The sequence below is a fragment of the Ciconia boyciana genome, chromosome 18, assembly GCF_034638445.1.
Source record: "Ciconia boyciana chromosome 18, ASM3463844v1, whole genome shotgun sequence".
Lineage (NCBI taxonomy): Eukaryota > Metazoa > Chordata > Aves > Ciconiiformes > Ciconiidae > Ciconia > Ciconia boyciana.
The window spans coordinates 1,405,306-1,424,382 of record NC_132951.1 but is presented as its reverse complement, the minus strand read 5'-3'; the positions used below and the strand labels follow the sequence as shown (position 1 = coordinate 1,424,382).

At 52.6% G+C, this 19,077-nt stretch overlaps 1 protein-coding gene across 1 annotated transcript in view; it reads left to right on the top strand.

Moving 5' to 3' along the window:
• The window catches only part of ADGRD2 (adhesion G protein-coupled receptor D2), a 45,212-nt gene that overhangs the window by 5,876 nt on the left and 20,259 nt on the right, over positions 1–19,077 (top strand). Inside the window, exons 2-17 of the mRNA XM_072882881.1 lie at positions 499–656; positions 1,152–1,351; positions 1,819–1,920; positions 2,026–2,129; positions 9,763–9,840; positions 9,928–9,991; positions 10,719–10,949; positions 11,697–12,350; positions 13,012–13,110; positions 13,601–13,686; positions 14,088–14,369; positions 15,696–15,807; positions 16,170–16,304; positions 16,615–16,735; positions 17,770–17,875; positions 18,158–18,213. Coding sequence (XP_072738982.1) covers positions 1,321–1,351; positions 1,819–1,920; positions 2,026–2,129; positions 9,763–9,840; positions 9,928–9,991; positions 10,719–10,949; positions 11,697–12,350; positions 13,012–13,110; positions 13,601–13,686; positions 14,088–14,369; positions 15,696–15,807; positions 16,170–16,304; positions 16,615–16,735; positions 17,770–17,875; positions 18,158–18,213 — 2,261 coding nt within the window. The 5' untranslated portion in view covers positions 499–656; positions 1,152–1,320. The remainder of the gene's footprint in view (positions 1–498; positions 657–1,151; positions 1,352–1,818; positions 1,921–2,025; positions 2,130–9,762; positions 9,841–9,927; positions 9,992–10,718; positions 10,950–11,696; positions 12,351–13,011; positions 13,111–13,600; positions 13,687–14,087; positions 14,370–15,695; positions 15,808–16,169; positions 16,305–16,614; positions 16,736–17,769; positions 17,876–18,157; positions 18,214–19,077) is intronic.

Here is a 19,077-nt window from a genome sequence, read left to right as displayed (position 1 = left end):
AATAGGTGTTGGTAACCTGTAAGTGTTCACATTTGCAGAAAACATTTGGAGCAGCAGGTAGAGGTTGTATATATATATTATAGCTGTGACCTGCCGCATTGCAGGAAAAGTGTCTCCCGTTTGCACTGAGGAATGCCACTAAATGTGAGTGAGGTGGGAAGAAAAATACAGTGGGAACACTGAGCAGCAAGGACCCAGTCTTAAACTGGGGTGATGGGGAGCTGGGCAGCCAGGACCCAGTCTTAAACTGGGGTGATGGGGAGCTGGGCAGCCAGGACCCAGTCTTAAACTGGGGTGATGGGGAGCTGGGCAGCCAGGACCCAGTCTTAAACTGGGGTGATGGGGAGCTGGGCAGCCAGGACCCAGTCTTAAACTGGGGTGATGGGGAGCTGGGCAGCCAGGAGTACTGCAATCCAGCAAGAAGAAAACTGCAGGGAAGTGGGGAGCGATGCCTAGCTCTGGAAAAACAACCTGCTGCAGATGCTGCTGTTCTTGCAGGTGTGTGTGGATCACAGCCCACAGCTTCCCTGGCTCTGCTTGCTCCTGTCTGAGAATATCGGTGTCCTCTAGCAGGTTCGGCGCCTTCCAAATGTCGGAGTCAGGCTCAGCTACAGCAGGGATGGCTGGGAAGAGTAAAGGGAGTCTCCTAGAAACAGGCAAGCTGTCAGACTGGGGCCTTCCTAGCTTTGAGAATGCCTTATGTGCCGGTTGTCCCTTCGTAATCTAAGGGCGGGTCTGTACCGAGGTTGCTGCGTTCTTTCCTCTCTGCCTGCAGGAAGCAGGTGAGTACAGTAAAGTTGGCACTGGGCTAGAAAATCTAAACGATCGCCAAGATTGCACCCAAAAGGGATGGAAGGAGGCGAGCGTGTGACAGCCTAATCTGAGCAGTGACTTGTCCGTGAGGGAGCAATTGCACGTCCTGTGAATCTTCGGTTCTTTCTGTGCTTTCATTGCCAAGTACCACCCTTTCGTTCCTCCTTGGGCAGGGAAAGCCGAGGCAGCGTTAGAAGAGATGGCTCTCTTCTGTGAGCTTCAACGCAACATGTGGAGCTTCTATTATAACACCTGTGCAAATTTTATAATTCCGTGGTCTGTAATTTATAGCCCTAAATATCCGCATTTAACCTTTATTACTGGTATCTCTGTGGCAGGAATCCAGCTTAACGTCCTGATTCTGACAAAGATGGGAAGAGCTGATGAGTAGGGAAGTGTCCGACTGTCTCATTCAAATGGACAAGTGATGATAAACCCATAATGCTGCTTTGGAGCTGAGTCTGTATTTCATCCCATGGGACCCAAAATGCTTTTGTCTTCCCTGGGATGACAACAGGAGCCACCGAACATCCTAGAGGTAAAACCGAGAGTAGCTCAGATACTGACGGCAGCTGATCAACTGCTGAACTGATCATTCCAGCCTCACAGGATTTATTATCTGGCACTGGGAAAAAGCTTCACTCTGTACCTGGTGGAAGCAAAGCGTCACATCCTTTTTAAGCTATAAAAGCCATAATTACTTTTCTTACCACTCACTGTTGCTTTGTATAAATAGCCATAAGGTATTTTTGTGTGTGGGTCGGCCTGCTTTGCTAGGCAAGAGCGCGTTCTGCAGGGAGGTGCTGTGACTCCATGGCCAGCCCAGGGAGGGTCTCCAAGGAGGCACCGCGGCCCCAGGGGACCACCGTGTCCCTCAGGGCTGCTCATGCTCCTTGGCACGATACCTGCGTGTTGGCACAGGTCTCCCAGCACTGGTTGTTGGCTGCACGTATTGACGTTGCACAGTGTGGGAGAGAGCAGAAATAAGGGGAAACCTCCTTGCAGGTGCCTGTGCTAGTCTGACCGAACCACTGCTCCAAAACTGCGGAGGCACCCGGGGCTCAGCCAGACACAAGACGCTTCCTCTTTCTCAACATCTGTATTCCTGTAAGTTGATGTGGAACTGCTGATGCCGTTTTTTTGTAGACTCTCCCTCCTGTCTTGTGACTGACGTGATTAAATCCAGTAAAGAGATGGTTTCTCTATTGCCAGGTTCCTGCAGCGAAAACTGGGGCCATCTGCTTAATGGTCTGTTGCGTTTCTGGTCGCATGGTGCTGCAGTACTGGCTGGAGCTCTGCCGTTGTGCAACAGTCACGTATGGAAAGCTTTACCCCTTAATGTGAAAAATGGGAAAGACAGATGCAATCTGGGTCTAATACTGTTCTTGTACTTTTTCTTCTCGTCTCTCAGGAGCTCCCTTGCTGCTGCCTTTCCTCACTCCGTCTGAGCACCACAGCCCCTCTTTTTACTTGATAAAGCAGGCACAGAGTTGCTGTCCCCCAAAGCGAGCTCCCTGCCTCAGGGCTGTTACTCAGAATCTCCAGAGGATATAAACCATCTCTCCGTCATGTTTGTGAATCTGAGCCCGTGCAGATTGACTAGCCCCGTTGCTTCAGAATGCACCCCACAGGAAGAACAGTTTGCAAACTTTTTGCTAGCTGTGATTACAGGTTAAAGTAGATCCACAGTGGGTGTCCGGTTAAACCAGCAAAACCCCTTTATTAGAAAACTGTGGAAAAAGGATATCAGAGAGATTTAGTGTTTCAAAGAGGATCAGAATCAAATGCCCTGTCTTGCTGGTAGGAGGATGGGAGATTTAGGAGTAGTTAGTAGCTTGAGAAAAAAAACAAAGAAAGATGAATAATAAAAGCAGGTCCTATTTTTTCTATTAAAAGTTTCTAGGCTACACAGATTTGTTATAAATGATGGCAGTAAATAACCAGCCGTGCCCAAGCTCCCCTGAAAGGCTCTCTAATATCAGCAGCTGATGCCCTACTGCGCAGGGACACAATTGGGTCTGTTCTCCAGACAATACACCTGCCACTGGGAAACAGAGAGCTGGCAATTAGCAGGGGAGGCTCTGTGCTGCGCTTTCATCCCAGACAATAAGACGGGCCTGGAAGAGTGAGATTAAGGCTGGCATGTCCGCAAGAGATTGTTGAAACAAACCTCACTGAGACTTGGGGGCATTTAAGAAACAAAACCAACAAAATAAAACCCTGGTTAAATCTAACTCTACAAACAAGTCTAGAAAGCAAAATAGCACTGGAATAGGATCATTGACCTTAGAAATGTAAGCCTGGGGTTGTGGAGGAAAGACTTTCTTCTCAGCTGAGGTGTCTTGTAGTTGTCAGTGGTGTGTCATAGGAAATAAACGCCGAGCGGGGCTCTGCGCGCCGAAGCTGCGGTGGGAGTTCTGCGTTGCTTAGCCAGCACTAGGACTAAGCACCAGCATCTGTGGAAGAGACTTTTTACCCAACTCATACAAATTCTAAGCCCAAGTATGGGCGATACTCCATACTTGGCACTCTGAATGTTTAAAAGTCTCCCGAATTACCAACCCTACAAAGGCCCTAAAGCAATGCAGCAACACAAGTAGTCTCAGCCGCTCCTTGTGACCAGTACTGAAACTGGAAGGGAAGCAGCTGACCACCTCAGCCATTTTAGAGTGCACTATTAGAATAAACTAAATTGATCAGCAAGTCTCCAACTTTTTTTCTGCTGGCACAGGAGTTCTTCCAAAACACAGGCATCAGGAAAGCCACAGAGGTAAATTAGGAAAGTCTTTTCCTTGCTATCAGTTCCATCTCCCCAGGCATATAACTTACGATTGCCATATGCCACAAAGCAATGTCTGCTGTGGGTCTTCAGTGACAGATCCCAAACTGTACTTTCAGCAGTGCACAAAACAGGGAGAGGAGACACAGATATTCACTGCAGAGCTCTTGCATGGCTTCTTATTTGCAAGCAGTTGAGGTGTGACTCGTGTGCTGAAGGCAGGCCACGTTGCTGCTAACGGGGGCACAGTGGGGTGAGGACTGCAGGGTGAGTTGTACGTTCTGCTGCACGAGGAGGTGGGCCGGTACAGACAGGCTCTTGAGACCTAGATGCTTGGGTCACTCTGTCCCCTTGGGGAGGTATTACTCTTCTGGCTTGTGAACTTGTGCCCTCTCCCCTTCAGCTTCCTGAGGGACATATCCCTGACATACCAGACTCTTGATGTGAAGCTTGTAGCATCAGGAAGTTTGGTCAACCCTGATGTGACAGACTTGAAAGGAGAGGGGGAGAGGAAATTGAGAGAACTGGACAAATAATGGGATTGCCAAACATGCAGGTGTCTGGCCATAAAAGCAAATCAGCGTAGACCTTTGGTGTGCAGAATAAGTACGCTCGTTTGGAAACCTGAAGAATTAGCTTGAACACATGTCCTCCTGTCTCTCTCCTGCAGAGCTGTGAATGTGAAATTGCATCCACGATCCAAAGTCCAAAGAGCAAATTGTGCACTTGATGACTGCTGCTAGCTCGCTTGGCCAGTCAGTGGTTGCTGTGTAGTTACAGACCGGTCTTCTGGGTAATGAGTGCGTGGATGTTAGGTGGTGATGCTGTGACTTTGTCCAGAGGAGGTGGAAGACTTGTCCAGATTTTTCCAAGCACTGCTGCTTCTGATAGCTTGATCCATGTGAGAGTGATAACGTGTGTTAACAGGTTGCTTGGAGTGACAGACGTGGGATGTCCTGGACTGATGTCTCTGTTAGCTGGAACAGCGGGAAGTTGTGCCGTGACCAGATCACTGCAATGCAGTGTTAATTGCTTCCTGAATACCGATGAATCTTCTTTTGGGAGAGCTGACCTGGAGGTCCTGCAGGACCAGAAGCCAGCGGCCTTTCAGCCAGCTGGAGTTCATGGGACAGCAAGGTCCCGTTTCTCTTTACACACGGGAATCCCAGGGCTGTGGGAAGGAAAAGGAGAGGAGCTTTAGCACGGACGCGTCTGTTCCAGGGGTGTGTTAAATATACAGGCAGAGAACCCGCTCAGAAATCCATTAGTCCTGTTCCTGTTTCCGTGGTAGATTCCGTGTCCATTCTCAGCCTTAAATCTGCCACACACTTTTATTTGTGGAAGTTACAAACTGCCCATTCGCAATGCCCTCATGCTGGGGTGGATGGCATCTGGTGGAAAGCTTTGTTGGTGGAACTGGAAAGCAGAAGTGTTTTGGCCTCGTAGAAGCAGCTTGGAGTTTTAGTTTCTGCATGTGAGAGACGTCTGGGCTCTGTCTGTGCTCCTCAAGGAAATGCCTGAATTAGAGGCAGCAGGAGGCTCAAATTCTTACCTGTGCACTGACAAACAGCCCAACTGCCCCTTTTCAGGTACTCAGCGTTAGCCAAGAGAGAAGCAGCAACTGCTTCACTCTTCTTTCTGAATAATAAGTAGTTGGACAGCTGAAGATGGTTTATTAGGGTGGAGACTCTGTGCTTTCTGTTCCTTCCAAACCCTATGACAGAAGTATCCCTTGCAGAAGCAGAGAAACATCCATATGCAGATAAGTAAGGGTGCCCAGGAAGCTTTGAACTGCAGAAGCAGCGCTGGTATCGGTGTGAGGCATCAGCACCAAACAGCAGCTCGTGAAATTTTCAGATGTGTGGAAGTGCAAAAGAACTGAGATACGGCAGCGTGTGCCATACTTTCACAGCCCCAGTACTGTGGGGCGGGGGGAGGTAAGTCTGCATCTCTTCTGCCAGTGCCTCCTAAGTCAACACTTGGCAAGCCCTGTCTCAGCTCAGAACCGAATCTAATTCAAACAAAGTTTGCGTGACATTAAACTCCATGAGGAGGAGCTGGGTCAAAGAGAGGGTCAGTTTTATGCAGTAAAAAGTGGGAAAAAACAAATGCTGGAGTAGAATAACATCTACAGCTGGGCTAGGGAAATGTTATTTCGAAGGATAACTCTGCAAAGGACAGGCTTGCAACATGACCTAGTGATCTCTGACACACACAGCGCTTTGTTCCGTTTTTCAATGCATCTTGCTTAGACACATGGCTTTCTACTCCACTTGGCAAATATTTGATTTATAAAGATTAACACGTTGCTAGCCCATGTGCTGGGAAGCTCTTCCAAGGGTTGTGTGAAAGATGTGCCTTGAGGGTGGCAGATCAGGGTTTATGAACTGGTAAGGATAACACTTCTTAAAATGCACCTGAGCTGATTTTTTAAATTGACTGCATGTAAACAGAATTGCAACCTATTTAAAAACAAGCTAACCCAGAGTGACAGCATCACCCAAACTGCGCAACACAATGTGCCCTTTGCTCAGCTGCTTATTAGAGAGATTTACAGGCATTAAAAGTACGTTGGGATTTTACCATCTAACCATCCCAGGGTCATATGTCTGCTTGCCAAGGTCTTCTTGCACTGGATGGACATCTCTTAACTCCAAGAGCTCTGTTATTTCTAATTTATTTTGAGATGTATGAATGGAGGCTGACTTCAGGAACCGCAGTTGCCTTAAGGAGACAGCTGACTGGCTGGAGTATTTGCTTTGGGGGAATTAGTGCCGATACAATGACGAATTACCAGCACTGGTGGTGATGACTCTGCTGCCATGGCAAGGAGCAAACAGATGGCAGTGCCCACGTGTGCATGTGGGTGCAGGAAATCCTCCGGAGAGCTGAGAGGTCCAAAGGAAGCGTCCAGCAGGCCAGGCGCTGGACCCCGCTTTCTGGACTTGCTCAGCAGCCCAGGAGCCTGCGCTCTTTGGGGCCTTTTAGGTGAAAAGGCAATGATTTTAGGTGAAAAGGCAATGATTTTAGGTGAAAGGGCAACGAGGTGCCAATTATTAGTTTCCACTTGCTGGCTGTCGCCTTTCCTTTGAAATGCCAGCAAGGCGTTCTTGCCAGTCTGTAGAGCTGTCCTTGATTCCAGCCAAAGCATGGAGTCAAGTCTTATTTGAAAGTCCAGTGTGTGATTATGGAAGTTAGTTGACATTTAAATCCAAAGAGCTTGTGTAGGTGAGGGTAGAAACTCAGGTGGCATTCAGTGGGCACAGGAAACTTTCCTTCACCTCTCTGCTTGTGCACAGAGGATGGTTTATTTTTATGGCTATAGAAAAGAGAAGCGATGCTGGAGGCTGTGGGCTGGATTCCATTTCTAATGCTACCAGAAAACTGCATTCAGGGCTGTTACAAAAGGTGTTTAATTCTGTCTGAGATACAGGCATAAAGAAAATATTTTACTATCTGCTGGGGAACTCTAACTCTTGTTAAAACTAATCCAGCCATAAGTTTGAAAAAGACTTTGCACTTTTCCTCTGAAGATCTTTGGTGTAAACTTGGGCTCTGCCTCATACCCTTGCTCCCTCCATCGCAGAGGGAGTAGGACCCAGTTTTGGCCAAACCGCAGTGAGTCGCAGAGCCCTCTCCCGGTGCTGCCACGCAGCTTCGCGAGGCTTTGGCGCTCTGTGCTGCGCTGTCTGCGAGTGCCAGGCCGTTTCCCAACTGGCAGTGGTGACTAAGCAGCCCGGAGCAGCTGCCCCCAAGGTCCATTCTTCTGTGAGAGATTTATTGCAGCGAGCAGGGGCGCTGGGATGTGATAATTGCCTTCATTCCCGGACGAAGACCCTGAAGAACAAAAGCCAGTTGCCCGTGAATCCATGGTGTGATTCAAGCATTCACTTGGAGGGGAGGAGTGGGAACTGTGTGCCTGTTGCTGTAGCAAAAGTGAGCAGGCATTAACCAAAAGAGCAGCGCTCTCCTGCAAGGCAGGGAGTGCTGCCGGCCCATGGAGGTGGCCTGGGCCCTCCAGCCTTCACGTCCTCCCCGGGGCTGCCCCAGGCCCGGGCTTGAGGAAATGCCGGAACGCTGAAGCCACTCGGCGAGGAAATCACACGAGGGATGCGCTGGAGGTGCCCTGCAGAGCTCCTGCCGGTTTGACTCTGCCTTTCAGCGCTGCCCCTGCTCATTGTATCAGCCGGGCTTTTTTTTGTCCTCCTAGACATCTCCTCTAGAGCTGACCTGCTCACCTGCACTCCTCAGCATGCAGATATTCGACTCTCACTACTGTGAGGATCCCTGGTAACTCCCCCACCGCCTGCTTTTTCTGCCAAGACCCCGTGCCAGCTTTCCTGGGAAGCTTTATCGGGGACTTCCATGGAGCAGTGATTGCCTGGGAGAAGATCCCCCGCGCTGGTAGCACGGGTTGCGGAGCGGGGAGGATTGTGAGTGCTTTGCTGTCAGCCGGGGCGAGGGCGTCGGGGAGCGGGGTGCGCTGGGGGAGTCCCGGGAGGGGGGTGCGGGCTGGGGGTGCCCGAGGCCAGCACCGCCCCGGGCACTCGGTGTCGCCGTTCAGGCGCCGCCCGCCCGGCCCGGCCCGGCCCGGCCCGGTCCAGCCCCGGCCCCGCGGGGCCGCTGCCGCTCCGTGCCGCAGCCCAGCCCAGCCGTGCCCGCGGGGGCGGCCGGGCGGGCCCGGCGCGGGGAACGGCAGCGCCTTTGTGCGGGGCGGGGGAGCTGCGGAGCCGGGCGGAGCCGGGCGGAGCGGAGCGGGGCTGCGCGGGGCGAGGCGCCCGGCACGGCGGGGGCTCGGCGGCTGGGCGTGCTGCCGGGCGGCTGCGGGGCGCGGAGCGGTGTGCGGGGCGCGGGGCGGGAGCCGAGCGGGGCGCGGTGGCCCCGCGGAGCGGAGCGGCGCGGAGCGGAGCGGAGCGGCCCCGCCGCGGGAGCCCGCGCTCCGTCGGGGTCGTCGCCGCCAAAGCCCCCGAGCTGCGCTCTGCCGCCCGGCCGGCTCCCGCTGCCAGCGCGGCTCTCGGGCTTGTCCTGCCGGCGGCTGTGCTGGAGCCAGCCCCCTTCCCCCGGGCTCCCCAGTACGTTCTTAGCCCCTTGCTGCCGGCTGGATCGCTAGTAACTGCCCCGCTGCCTCATTTTTCTGCGCAGACCACGTTGCAGGTTTCCTGTGGTAGCATCTTCGGGGACCTCCGGGGAGGAGCGAAGAGCGGGGGCTGCAGGCTCAGGGCGGGGGCGGCGGTGCTGCCTGCCGCAGGGCGCGGGGCTCCCCCGTCGGAGGAGCGCAGAGCCGGACAGCCTGCTGCCTGCAGCGCTCGGGGCTGTGCTCTGCGTTTATAAAGTCAGTGCTGAACTCTGGAAGACTGGGAACGTGTTTAGAGTCGGGACTTCAGAACTGATCTCCTAAGTCCCTTAGCAGCAAAGTGCTTGAATGTGTGCTTTTACTGTGCACGCAGGAGAGTCCCACGGGGAGCAAAGCGATTACTCACGGCTGGCGGTGTCAGTGCCGAGAGACAGCTCTAGGACCTGTTTGCATTGGAGGTCACGTTGCCAGTTTCCATGTTGGTGTCTTTACGTACCCTTATCTACCACTCCCCTAGGTTTCCTACAGCCGCGCACTCGGCCTTTCCCTCCGCGGTGCGGCGGCCAGGCGGGCGATGTCCCGCCGCAGCGGCGGGTCCGGGCAGGGGGCGGCTCTCGGGGACGGCTCCGCCGTACTGCGCCGCCTGCCCGTGCCGGCAGTGCCCACGGAGGCTGGATTCCCTGGGCTGCGGGACCTGCTCTGGTGCTGTGTTCGCGTGGGCTTTAAAAGAAACGAGAAAAGCTGCCAGTGATGTGACGCTGTTTAACGATGCAATTTATGATGGCTTTTTTATTTAGTTAATGCAGATAAAGAGGCTCTGCTAACTTGCCTGTCTATTAATATCGCACATCTGTATATGTTTTATGATTAATTATTCTGTATCCTGGAAACAAATGTTAAACTGAGACCTTGAGTTCTTTAAGAAGAACTGAGAATGATTTTGATAGGGTACTACCCAGGACAGGTATTTCAGAGAGTCGGTTTCTCTTTTTTGGTTCAAGACTTTCTCAGGAAAGCAGCCTCGTCTGAGAACTAGCTTGCTGCAGAATGCTTCTGTCTCTGCAATGCATCTCCAGTAATATTTTGTTTATTCTAGCAAAGGGTGAAAGCTTTCCAGCTGGTCAGCATGTTTAGGAGAGACTTGAGACCTGATTCTTGGTTCTTCAGCTTTCTGGTGAGTTTTACAGTGATTTTAAAAATTTCGGTATTTGAGATAACGTTAATGCTTTATATGACTGTTACAAAACATCCTCCCCAACAGGTCGGTAGTCTGTCCAGGAGTCTCTTTGCCTTTGCAGCCCTTGCCAAGAATCAGACTTCTAAAGGTTAGTGTTTTTATCAGCACTCCTGTATGTTTTTACAAGCAATATTCAGCAGAGAGAAACAACACATAAAAAGGTGTCCAGTGGCAGAAACAAAGAACCTTTTTGTGATACCCTGTTTTGTGCCTGAAATTATATTTGCATAGCTAAGTATTTGCTTGACTAACTATGAAATGACTGTCTAAAATCAGGTAAGTACGGCTCAGCTGCCACTGTAACTCTTTGTGCCGCTGTAACTGCAAACAAACCAGATTATTTTGTGCTTGCAAACTGCATCTGTAAACGCAGAAGCCGGTAGGAGCTGGGAATTGGGGATAAAATGAGAAAATTTGCTTGTACGTAGCTGCTTTGAACAAGCCACCCTGAGGGCAATCCCTGGGTGTACCACAGTGAGCTTTTTCTTTGGACTGAGCTCGGCATGGTTTTGCATGTCCCACAGAAGCGTGCCCAGCTCCAGCCCTAGGCCAGCGATTCAGTTTGTGAGCAGACTCACAGATGTCCCTCATTTTAGGTCCAATGTAGTCTGGACTTTTCTGTCACATTGTGCCCACTGAACATCCCGAGGGCTGGATTTGGAAATGAGCTCCTGCCTTCAGCTCCTCCAGGGTGCACCAGGCAGCATTTGTAAATTCTTGGGGATGCGGCAAGAGACTGACCCTGGAGTGTATGTGGCACAAAAGTGGGTTGGAGAGGCTTTCTGTTTCTCCACATTGTGTGTGTCTTTCTCCAGGTTTTGCTCCTGTCACGATTGAGACCTCAAGACACATGTACGAATATGTGGCCACTGCTTTGGACTGGTGGCATGCAGACAGATACTGTGAGCAACGCTTTGCTCAGTTGCTTTTTGAACCCCAAGACAGTGAGCAAGCTTCCTTTGGCAAACTGCTGCAGTCCCACCACATCAGAGGTTCTGTCTGGCTAAATGAAAGGGATGGTGTCCTACACAAACCCAAATGGAGACGTGAGTATAAGTGGGCTTGGCCTACTTGGAGACACGTTCACTGCTGGATCTTTTTCATTCTGAAAAATTAACCCGAGTGGAAAAGTTGCCATTCGGTTTTTATTGTCACTGTGGTAAAACCTAGGACCTTTAGTCACAAGCTGGAACTGGCAGCGTGAACAACAGTGATCCCAGCACATCAGCTGGTCACTGTCAAGATTTTTTAAAGCATTGCAACAGAAGGGAGTTGCCAAGAGGCTCCTCTGCTCTGTCCCCCTGTACCATCTCCCCGTAAAGCAGGTCTGGCTTTGCTCAGCCTCGCCATTCGTGACCTGCGGGTCCTGCAGAGCAATGATGTTAGAGACAGGACCAAGAGAACGGGCGTTCCCCAGCAGCAAGGTACCGCATGGCAGGTGCCTCAAAGGTCTTATTTGACTATGCTCTTGGTTGCTATAGCATGGGATGCTTGGGAACATGCTGTTCCTTCCATATTCATTGTTTGCAATCCTATTTGCTAGAAAACTAAGTTTCTGGAAATTACACTTGCTGAAATGATGCAATCTCAGCTTGCCTGCTTTCCTGATCCCCTCCGGGCACGGGGGAAGCAGAAGCCTTGCTGCATGCTTACAGGATGTCCTTGCCTGCAGGGTCCGTGAGTTCTTAGCTTGAGTAGGAGGCATACGAAAATGATGATTTCATCCCAGTGGAAGATGAACAGGCTTTGGCCCATGCTTCTTCCTTTATGCTGGCTGAAATTTCTCCTTCTAGGGGACCACGTTGTACCAGTCCTGGTATTCGGAGACAAAACAGACACAAAATATGTGAAGGTGCTCTCTGACTTCCCAGCACTGCCTGCTGTCACAGCCTGCGCCCACCTCCAGTGGGACACCAGGACCCAGGAGATTGCTACCATCTTCTCCTATGCTGTGCCGGCTTTTATTAATGAGTTCCAGCTCCGTGGCTTTGTCGACGAGGAAGGCTTTGTTCGATTTGCTCTCATAGTCCACGGGCACCATTCCCCATACCTGCCCATGTTCCGTGCTGATGGACAGTGGCATCACTTCTGTGTGACCTGGCAGCAGGAAAACGGGACCTGGGCCATCTATGCCGACGGTAAAAGGAGGGCGTCTGCCAGCGGTTTGTGTGCTGTGGGGCCATCTACCCCCCAGGCCATCTACGGCCAGGGGACTTTCATAATTGGGCAGGATCAAGATTCCCTGGGGGGCACCTTCAGGGAGGAAGAGTCCTTCAGTGGGAACATCACTGACTTGCACATCTGGCAGAAAGTCCTTGGCGCAGAGCAGATTGAGAAAGTTCGGTCGTGCTGGGTGGTAGAGCAAGACCTTGTATTTGGGTGGAGCTCAAACACTCTGGAGGTTGAGCGCACTGTTCAGGAAGTGAGCGCACAGTTTCTTTGCCCAGGTAAGTCTCATTCCCCTCGCTGCTTCAGCTCCCTTCTGCAGTGGGGGGTTGGCACGCAGGGATAGTTCGAGAAGCCAGTCCCATCCTTAGAGAGGGAATTCGGTGCAGTTTGTGGAATGATGCTTCTCCTTCGGGAAGGAAAGCAGAAGCACATTCAGAGCTGGGCTGACTTTACAAATCATACTTAAAGGCACGGTCATCACTAAACCCTTGGTCATTGAAGACCCCTGCAATGACCCTAGCAAAGATAGCTGTTCAGGTGTCCTGGGCTGATCACAGGCTTTCTCTTCTACCGAGAGAAATGGCTTACTTGTCAGTGATGCTGTTTCCTGGGGTTTGCACACCCGGTGCTTCGACGCTGTACTGGGAGGGAGGATTCAGTCTCTCAGCCAGACTGGTGGGACATTACTGATAAATCACAAACTCGGGACCTGGCACTGCCGCCTCCTCCAAGTTGCTTCTGGAGAGGATTTACCAGGCGGGTCAGGAGCAGTTTCTGAGCCCAGTCCCTGCTCTGCTCTGGCTCTAGGGCTGCTTAAGGAGCAGTCCACAGCTTTTGTCTTCAATGGGGTTTGTGGATTGCTTGGAGGAAACGTGATACCTGCTGGGGACGGCGTGTCTCTGGGGGACCTGGGCCTTCTGTTTGTCTGTGTTTCCACAGGGCCTGTTGAGGAATGCCGAGTTTTTGAAGTTGGCAGCAGTGGATTCAGTTACGCATCTTGTTTGCAGCCTTTGCCTTTTATCTGTCGCTACAGCAAGGGTACAGCATCTGTTATTTATTTATTCATTACTTCCACGGCATTCGCTCCTGGAGGTCCTAGCTAGGATGATGGCCAGTGATGGGGATGCCTTGTGTCTGCTCTGAAGAGATCGCATGCAAAACTTGCTGTAGCTGTGACTTTGCTTCAGTTGCATGCACTCTGACAGGTTATTTTGCTGTTCTCCAGTTAAGCATGGTTGTACACGTTATATGGCTTCTGGATGCAATGCTGTAGAGTGCCTCCCAATCCAGGCATCTCCAGACTCATTGGCCAGGGGGACATGGGGAGGAGGCAGAAAAGAAGTGTTAGACTGTCTCTCCAGGTGGGATCTTGTACTAGAAATAAAATACAGCTGTGAAGTCTCCTTGTCCTGACTGTCCTACAAACTTGCCCACCATCTGAGGGCTATTCCCCAGGCTTTGAGCATGGCACGTGTTAACCACACTGCTAGACACCACAGCAATGGTTATGCTTTTGTTTTATTCTCAGATGCGTACTGGCAACTGAAAAAAGCTCAGCTGGGATCCAGCCATTCGGTTGTCGGCCGTGTGAACACGCTTGCAGAGAGGACTGTGGTGAGTCCTGCAGCCCCAGCAGTGGCAGCTGACACCGGGAGCAGGCAGGAGCTGTTGGGGTGGGCTTGCTGGCTCCTGCTGGTGTTTGGGGTCACTTTGCCAGCAGTTACGCCTGTGACCTTTTCTGAGCTGCTGTCGGAGAGTGCGACCAATACAGCTGTAACTCGTGCTGTGATCAAACAAGCAAAGTGTTGCTTCAGGTTGATTCGTCTCACTGAGGTTGAAAGGCTGGACAAGAGATTTCAAAATGTCGAGGCAGATCTCCTTCCCCTAAGATATGCCTGGTTGGCCAGGCAGGTGTCCTCACATCAGCGAGGGCATGCAGGGCATTGCCAAGGCATAGCTGATGATCAGGCAGAATCAGGGCTCTGCACTGAACTAAAACATATTTCCCGTGGCAGATTCCTGAGAACGTCTTCACAACTGATGTCCAAGACATGAACCTCTCTGTTGCTCTTGGTGCTCTTGATGTCTTGGCAACTGTTCTGAGGGAAGGAGAGACACCCGTCCTGGAGTCGTTTGACCTCCTTGCAGTGCTTCAATTACTAAAGCAAGTTTCTGCTGTGGAAGTCCAGGAGGGAGAGGAGCTGAAGATGTTGGAGCAGTTGGGCCAGTATTATGTGGAAGTGACTGAGTTAATCTTGAAAGAGCAGAATATTGAAACGTGGTCATCAGTCAGCCAGGTAACGGTGTCACCAGCAGTCTGGCCGCTGTGTGCCACATCTGTTCATCTTGTTGTGTGTGCAGCTCCTTGGCATGCTGTATGACCACAGGCTGAGGACCTGTCCTTGCATGGTCACATGTAGCCTTTCTGGCCGTATTCTGGAGCTTGTGAAAATGCTGCAAGCATGGGCACGGAGCCTCTTTGCCAGCTCAGATAAAGACCAGCTGCCTTACTGTTGCCTCTTTTGTTGGAGGTGCAAACAAATTCTTCTGCAAACAAGTGCAGCCAAGTGGTGCCTTCCTTGCGAACCCCTCCGGTGGTTGTCTCAGCTCTCCTCGAGCTTCTCCGCTTTGTCAGCCTGGATTTACAGGATTACACACAGTTTGCAGATTCCCGGTGCTTTGTAGATTCCTTGCTCCCACATCCTGCTGTCTCTGGCAGGGCAATGCCCTTCATGCTTTATGGTTCGTTGTATTTTCCATGGCTGGGCTGCCAAGGAGCTATCTGTCATCAGCCCCCACGCTGTTCAAAATACCGTCAGGCTTTGTGTGAGGGATTTCCATCATCCCACCCCTGTTAGGATTTTCTCCGTTAGCTTCTTCCCTTCTCATGTGGGTCTTTTGTGTCTGGTGTATGGTCTTGCACTCTCCACCTGGCTCTGGGAAATGTGTGACAGCGTCTGGCCTGGCCAGTGCTCCAGGAACCAAGCCAGGGACCTCCAGAAATGAAAGGATGCTGACTAGTTCAGAGTTTACCTCATCGCTTAGAGTTGCTTAGGTCTCCGTGGCCACAATTACTCGCAGCTTCTCGATAGTGGCATAAAACCAGCTCTGGCCCAGTGTAGCTGGTGCAGTGGATATATCTGCTGCAGGAGAAAGGGTTTGAGTTTGTGCACTACGGGGGTGGCACTTGTGCTGCCCAACACACGCAGGACCTTGAGTAATGGGGCCAGTCACCTGCTACCCTTCCAGCAGTGGGGTCTATTTCTGGGTGAAACCTTTTCCGGGAGGAGAGGAAGGTTGTTCTACAGCTTTGCAAAAATCAGGAGTCAGGTCTAAAAATCTACTTGCTTTCCAGGAGCTTGCTTAGTTATTTATTTCCATGCTGTTTTAATGGCTTTTTATAAAGACCAGCAAGTTTCCCTCATTGCCAGTCTCGTCTCCTTGCTGAAGGGACCGGGAACATCCTTTAGTGAAGAAGTCAAAGCAAACCAAAGCAAAAGCCTTGAGTCCCAACTTCTCTTTTTCTGCCAAGGACCAGGCATTTAAGAAAACTCTTGTGAGCTGTGGGAAGTGTGAGCTGACAGTGCAAGTGCTGATTTCCATTGCTCTCTCCATGTTTGCAGGTTATTAGAGGGCCCATGGCTGTTGTGGAGCTCTGCGACAGAATGGTGTCACACTTGGCCCCACTGCTGACCGCAGGGAGGACGAAGATCACGATCCAGCACGGGAGTGTCGGTGAGTGGCACTGGCAGAGCTGGGGGAGGGCATCTCACCGGGACCCAGCTTAGTCATCCCATCTGGTTCCCAGTCCAAGTCCACTCCTGGCACCTCTCCTTCTCTGGCTCATCTCTTGCTAACCCTACAGCCTTCTCCCCATTTCCTCCGTGCAGAAGTGTGGATTGTAAGAGGACTGTAAGAAACCTTTGGGTGCCGGAGACAAACTGATCCCAGATGCACATGGTTTGCACTGCAAGGGATCTGTGTGCTGCTGCTGTGGTCTTGGCTCGGGTTATAATGTCCTTGTGGTACTTTGCTGTAGCAATAGCTCTGGAGGAAGGCTGAACCCTGGTTCAGTACCTGATTTTCCCCCTCCACAGGGATGGAGGTCAGGAAGCTGGAGCTGAGCAGACAGGAGCTGAGCAGTGAGGTGTACCTGGTGCCGAGCCCTGAGAAAGGCAGGCAGGACCTCATTGAAGTTCCCGCAGAAGAGATGCAAAGACTGAAAGCCAGAGGTAGGTTACGACGCCTGTGCTTCCCTGGGTCTCCCCTTGGCACTTCATCAGCATCTTCCTTAATGGCACGAGCTCTTTACCCTGCACACATGCAGCCTGGAGAAGTGTGGGGAGGAGATGCCCTTGGTGAAAGGGAGATAGGCCGTGGGGGAGAGACTATCTACAGCCTCTCTACAGGCACAGCTTGGAGCTTTGGGTGCCCTGGACCCCTGGTATCACATCCCCAGATTAGGGCAGCGGCGCTGAAGCATGGGCTGCTCGGAGCTGCCCTGAGTGCTTGCACCCTTCCCGCAATGCTCTGTCCCTCCAGGTCTCCACAGAGTCACGGTGAAAAACATGTGGTTTGGCTACGGCTCCCTGCAGCGCTGCCTGTCCGGCGCTGGCAGCAGTGCCATCTTCCAGGACGTGGCTGCCTCTGACGGAGGACAGAAGTGAGTGAAACAGAAACCCCCCTGCAGCCCAGGGCTGCCCTCTTAGCACCACAGGAGAATTCATTTCCAAGTCTGCGTTGAGCCTCTCAGTGCCTCTGGTTTGGGGTCACCTCCACCCTGCTCCATCCCATCCCACTTATCGTTGTCCCTGCTTTCTCCAGTATGCCTGTGGAGACAGGACACCAGAAAGGGGCCCCCGAGTCAGTGCTTTGTGGAGGCAGAGGCCCTTGGCACACCTTGGCCTAAGCTGTGCAGCGGGGCTGCCTGCGTGCCGTGATGCACTGCGGTGTCTCTTCTGCGCGCCATGATGCACCACAGTGTCTCTTCTGCATGCCGCGATGCACCGCGGTGTTTCTTCTCCACGCCATGATGCACCGCGGTGTCTCTTCTGCGCGCCGCGATGCACCGCGCTGTCTCTTCTGCGCGCCGCGATGCACCGCGGTGTTTCTTCTCCACGCCGCGATGCACCGCGCTGTCTCTTCTGCGCGCTGCGATGCACCGCGCTGTCTCTTCTGCGTGTCTCTGGTCCCCCTGAGGTTATCCGCTCTGCTGGGCTGGGCTGGGGACAGAGCCTGCGGGCGCTGCTGCGGGGTCCCCTCCGGCTGGGGCAGGAGCTGCTGGAGCCGGGGGGCCTCTGCAGGCGGTGGCTGGCAGAGCGGGGTGCGAGCAGAGCCCCGCTGCTCTCCGGGCAGCCCTCTGAACACTAGGTGGGGATGGCAGCCCGCACATCCCGCCGCACACACCGCGCTCACCGCACCCTTGGTCAGCCTCTGCGCTGCCCAGCTGCCCCCCCCAGCCTGCTCCGGTGCCTGGTCAGTGCGGTCACCTCCTGCAGCTGCGGGGGGAGCGGCGGCGTTTTCGCTTGCCGGGCAGCCTGAGGGAGTTTGCCCTGTGCCCAGGCCCCTTGCTGGTGGCACTGAAGCACTCCAGAAGTGGCTCTGGATCTCTCCCGCTGTCTTGTATAACGTGAGATCCTGTTTTCTGAGCGCATTTAGTGGTTCCCGTGCCTGTGAGCAGCGTGCTTTCCCTGACAGGTACCTGAGCACCAGGGTGGGCACTGCCGTCATCTCGTCCGCTCTGCTCGGCGACTACCAGGAGATTAGCACGTCTGTGCGCTACCGCCTGCAGCACCGCGTCCAGGTACCCTGAGGAGGGGCTGTGCTTCCCAGCCGCCCCCCCGCCAGCGGCATCGCGCAGCCGGACCCAGCAAGCGGTGCCCAGCCATGGCTCGAGGCCTTGGCTCACGGCTCTTGGACTTAGGGCTGTCCCATGCCCAGGTCTCTCACCTTGACTCCTCTCTCCCTGGGGAGGTGTTTGTCCTGTGCTGACAGACCTGGTTGCAGCCTAGTGAGTGAGCTGCCTCGGGCTGCACACCGTACCTGCATGGCTGTGTAATCTCTTCTTCTCCCTCTCTGCCTGCAGGACCTGCCCGAGAAGCTGGTGGGGCCCGTCTGTGCCTTCTGGAACTTCAGCCTCAGGTGCCTCATTTCAGTTCGGGTCCCCAGATTTATAAGCTTTTATTTCCACTGGAAAACCAAACATAACGTAAATGTAATGGTAAGAGTAGGGATCTGTAATTCTTTGCCTGCTTTGCATGCTGGCATCCTCTATCTGCTGGAGTAGAGCACTCTCCTGGGAAGATTTCCTTTGGAAAAGTCACTCACAAGCAAGTGACCTTTAATGAGGTATATACAACCCAAATGGAAAGCCCTAGTTAATTATGATTGTTGCCTGCAACAAAGAAGGGTTGGTCCAAGATATATAGCCCAACAGACATGCAGGACTCCCAGCCTCATAAATACTGCTTGGCACTGAGATGTGTTTTTGCTGAATGTCACCGCAGTGAGAGCACTGGGACTGTGATATATTATGGATTGGTAATTAAGTCATTCAAGTGCAAAAAAACTCCTTAGGCTCCCTGTTTTGTAACAGGCATGGATCAGTTTGGGGAAGGTGGGAAGAGGGTGTTTTTGGAAGCAGATGGTTGCTGCACAAACAGTTCCACTAACCCTGCTCTGAGTTTGATCTTCCCTTGGTACTGGGGCAGGCTCAGAGGGCCAGTGCCGCCAGTGAGGACAGAGCGGACCCGGTGCAGCCTTGGTCCCTGCACAGGGAATTCAGATCCGGAGCTTTGCCGGCTGCCCGGGCAGCGGAGAGCAGCTGGCTGGCTGGAGACAGGCTGGCTTGTCCTGAAAATCAAGAGCCTGGGGGAACTGTACCACGGCAGGCCAAGCTGATGGAGAGGATCAGACGTGTCTGGTCCAGTGATGCTCTCGGTGAATGTGCTGTAGAAGGAGCTCTTCCCAGAGCTGTGCAATTACTGAGGTCTGTTTAAAGCAGCG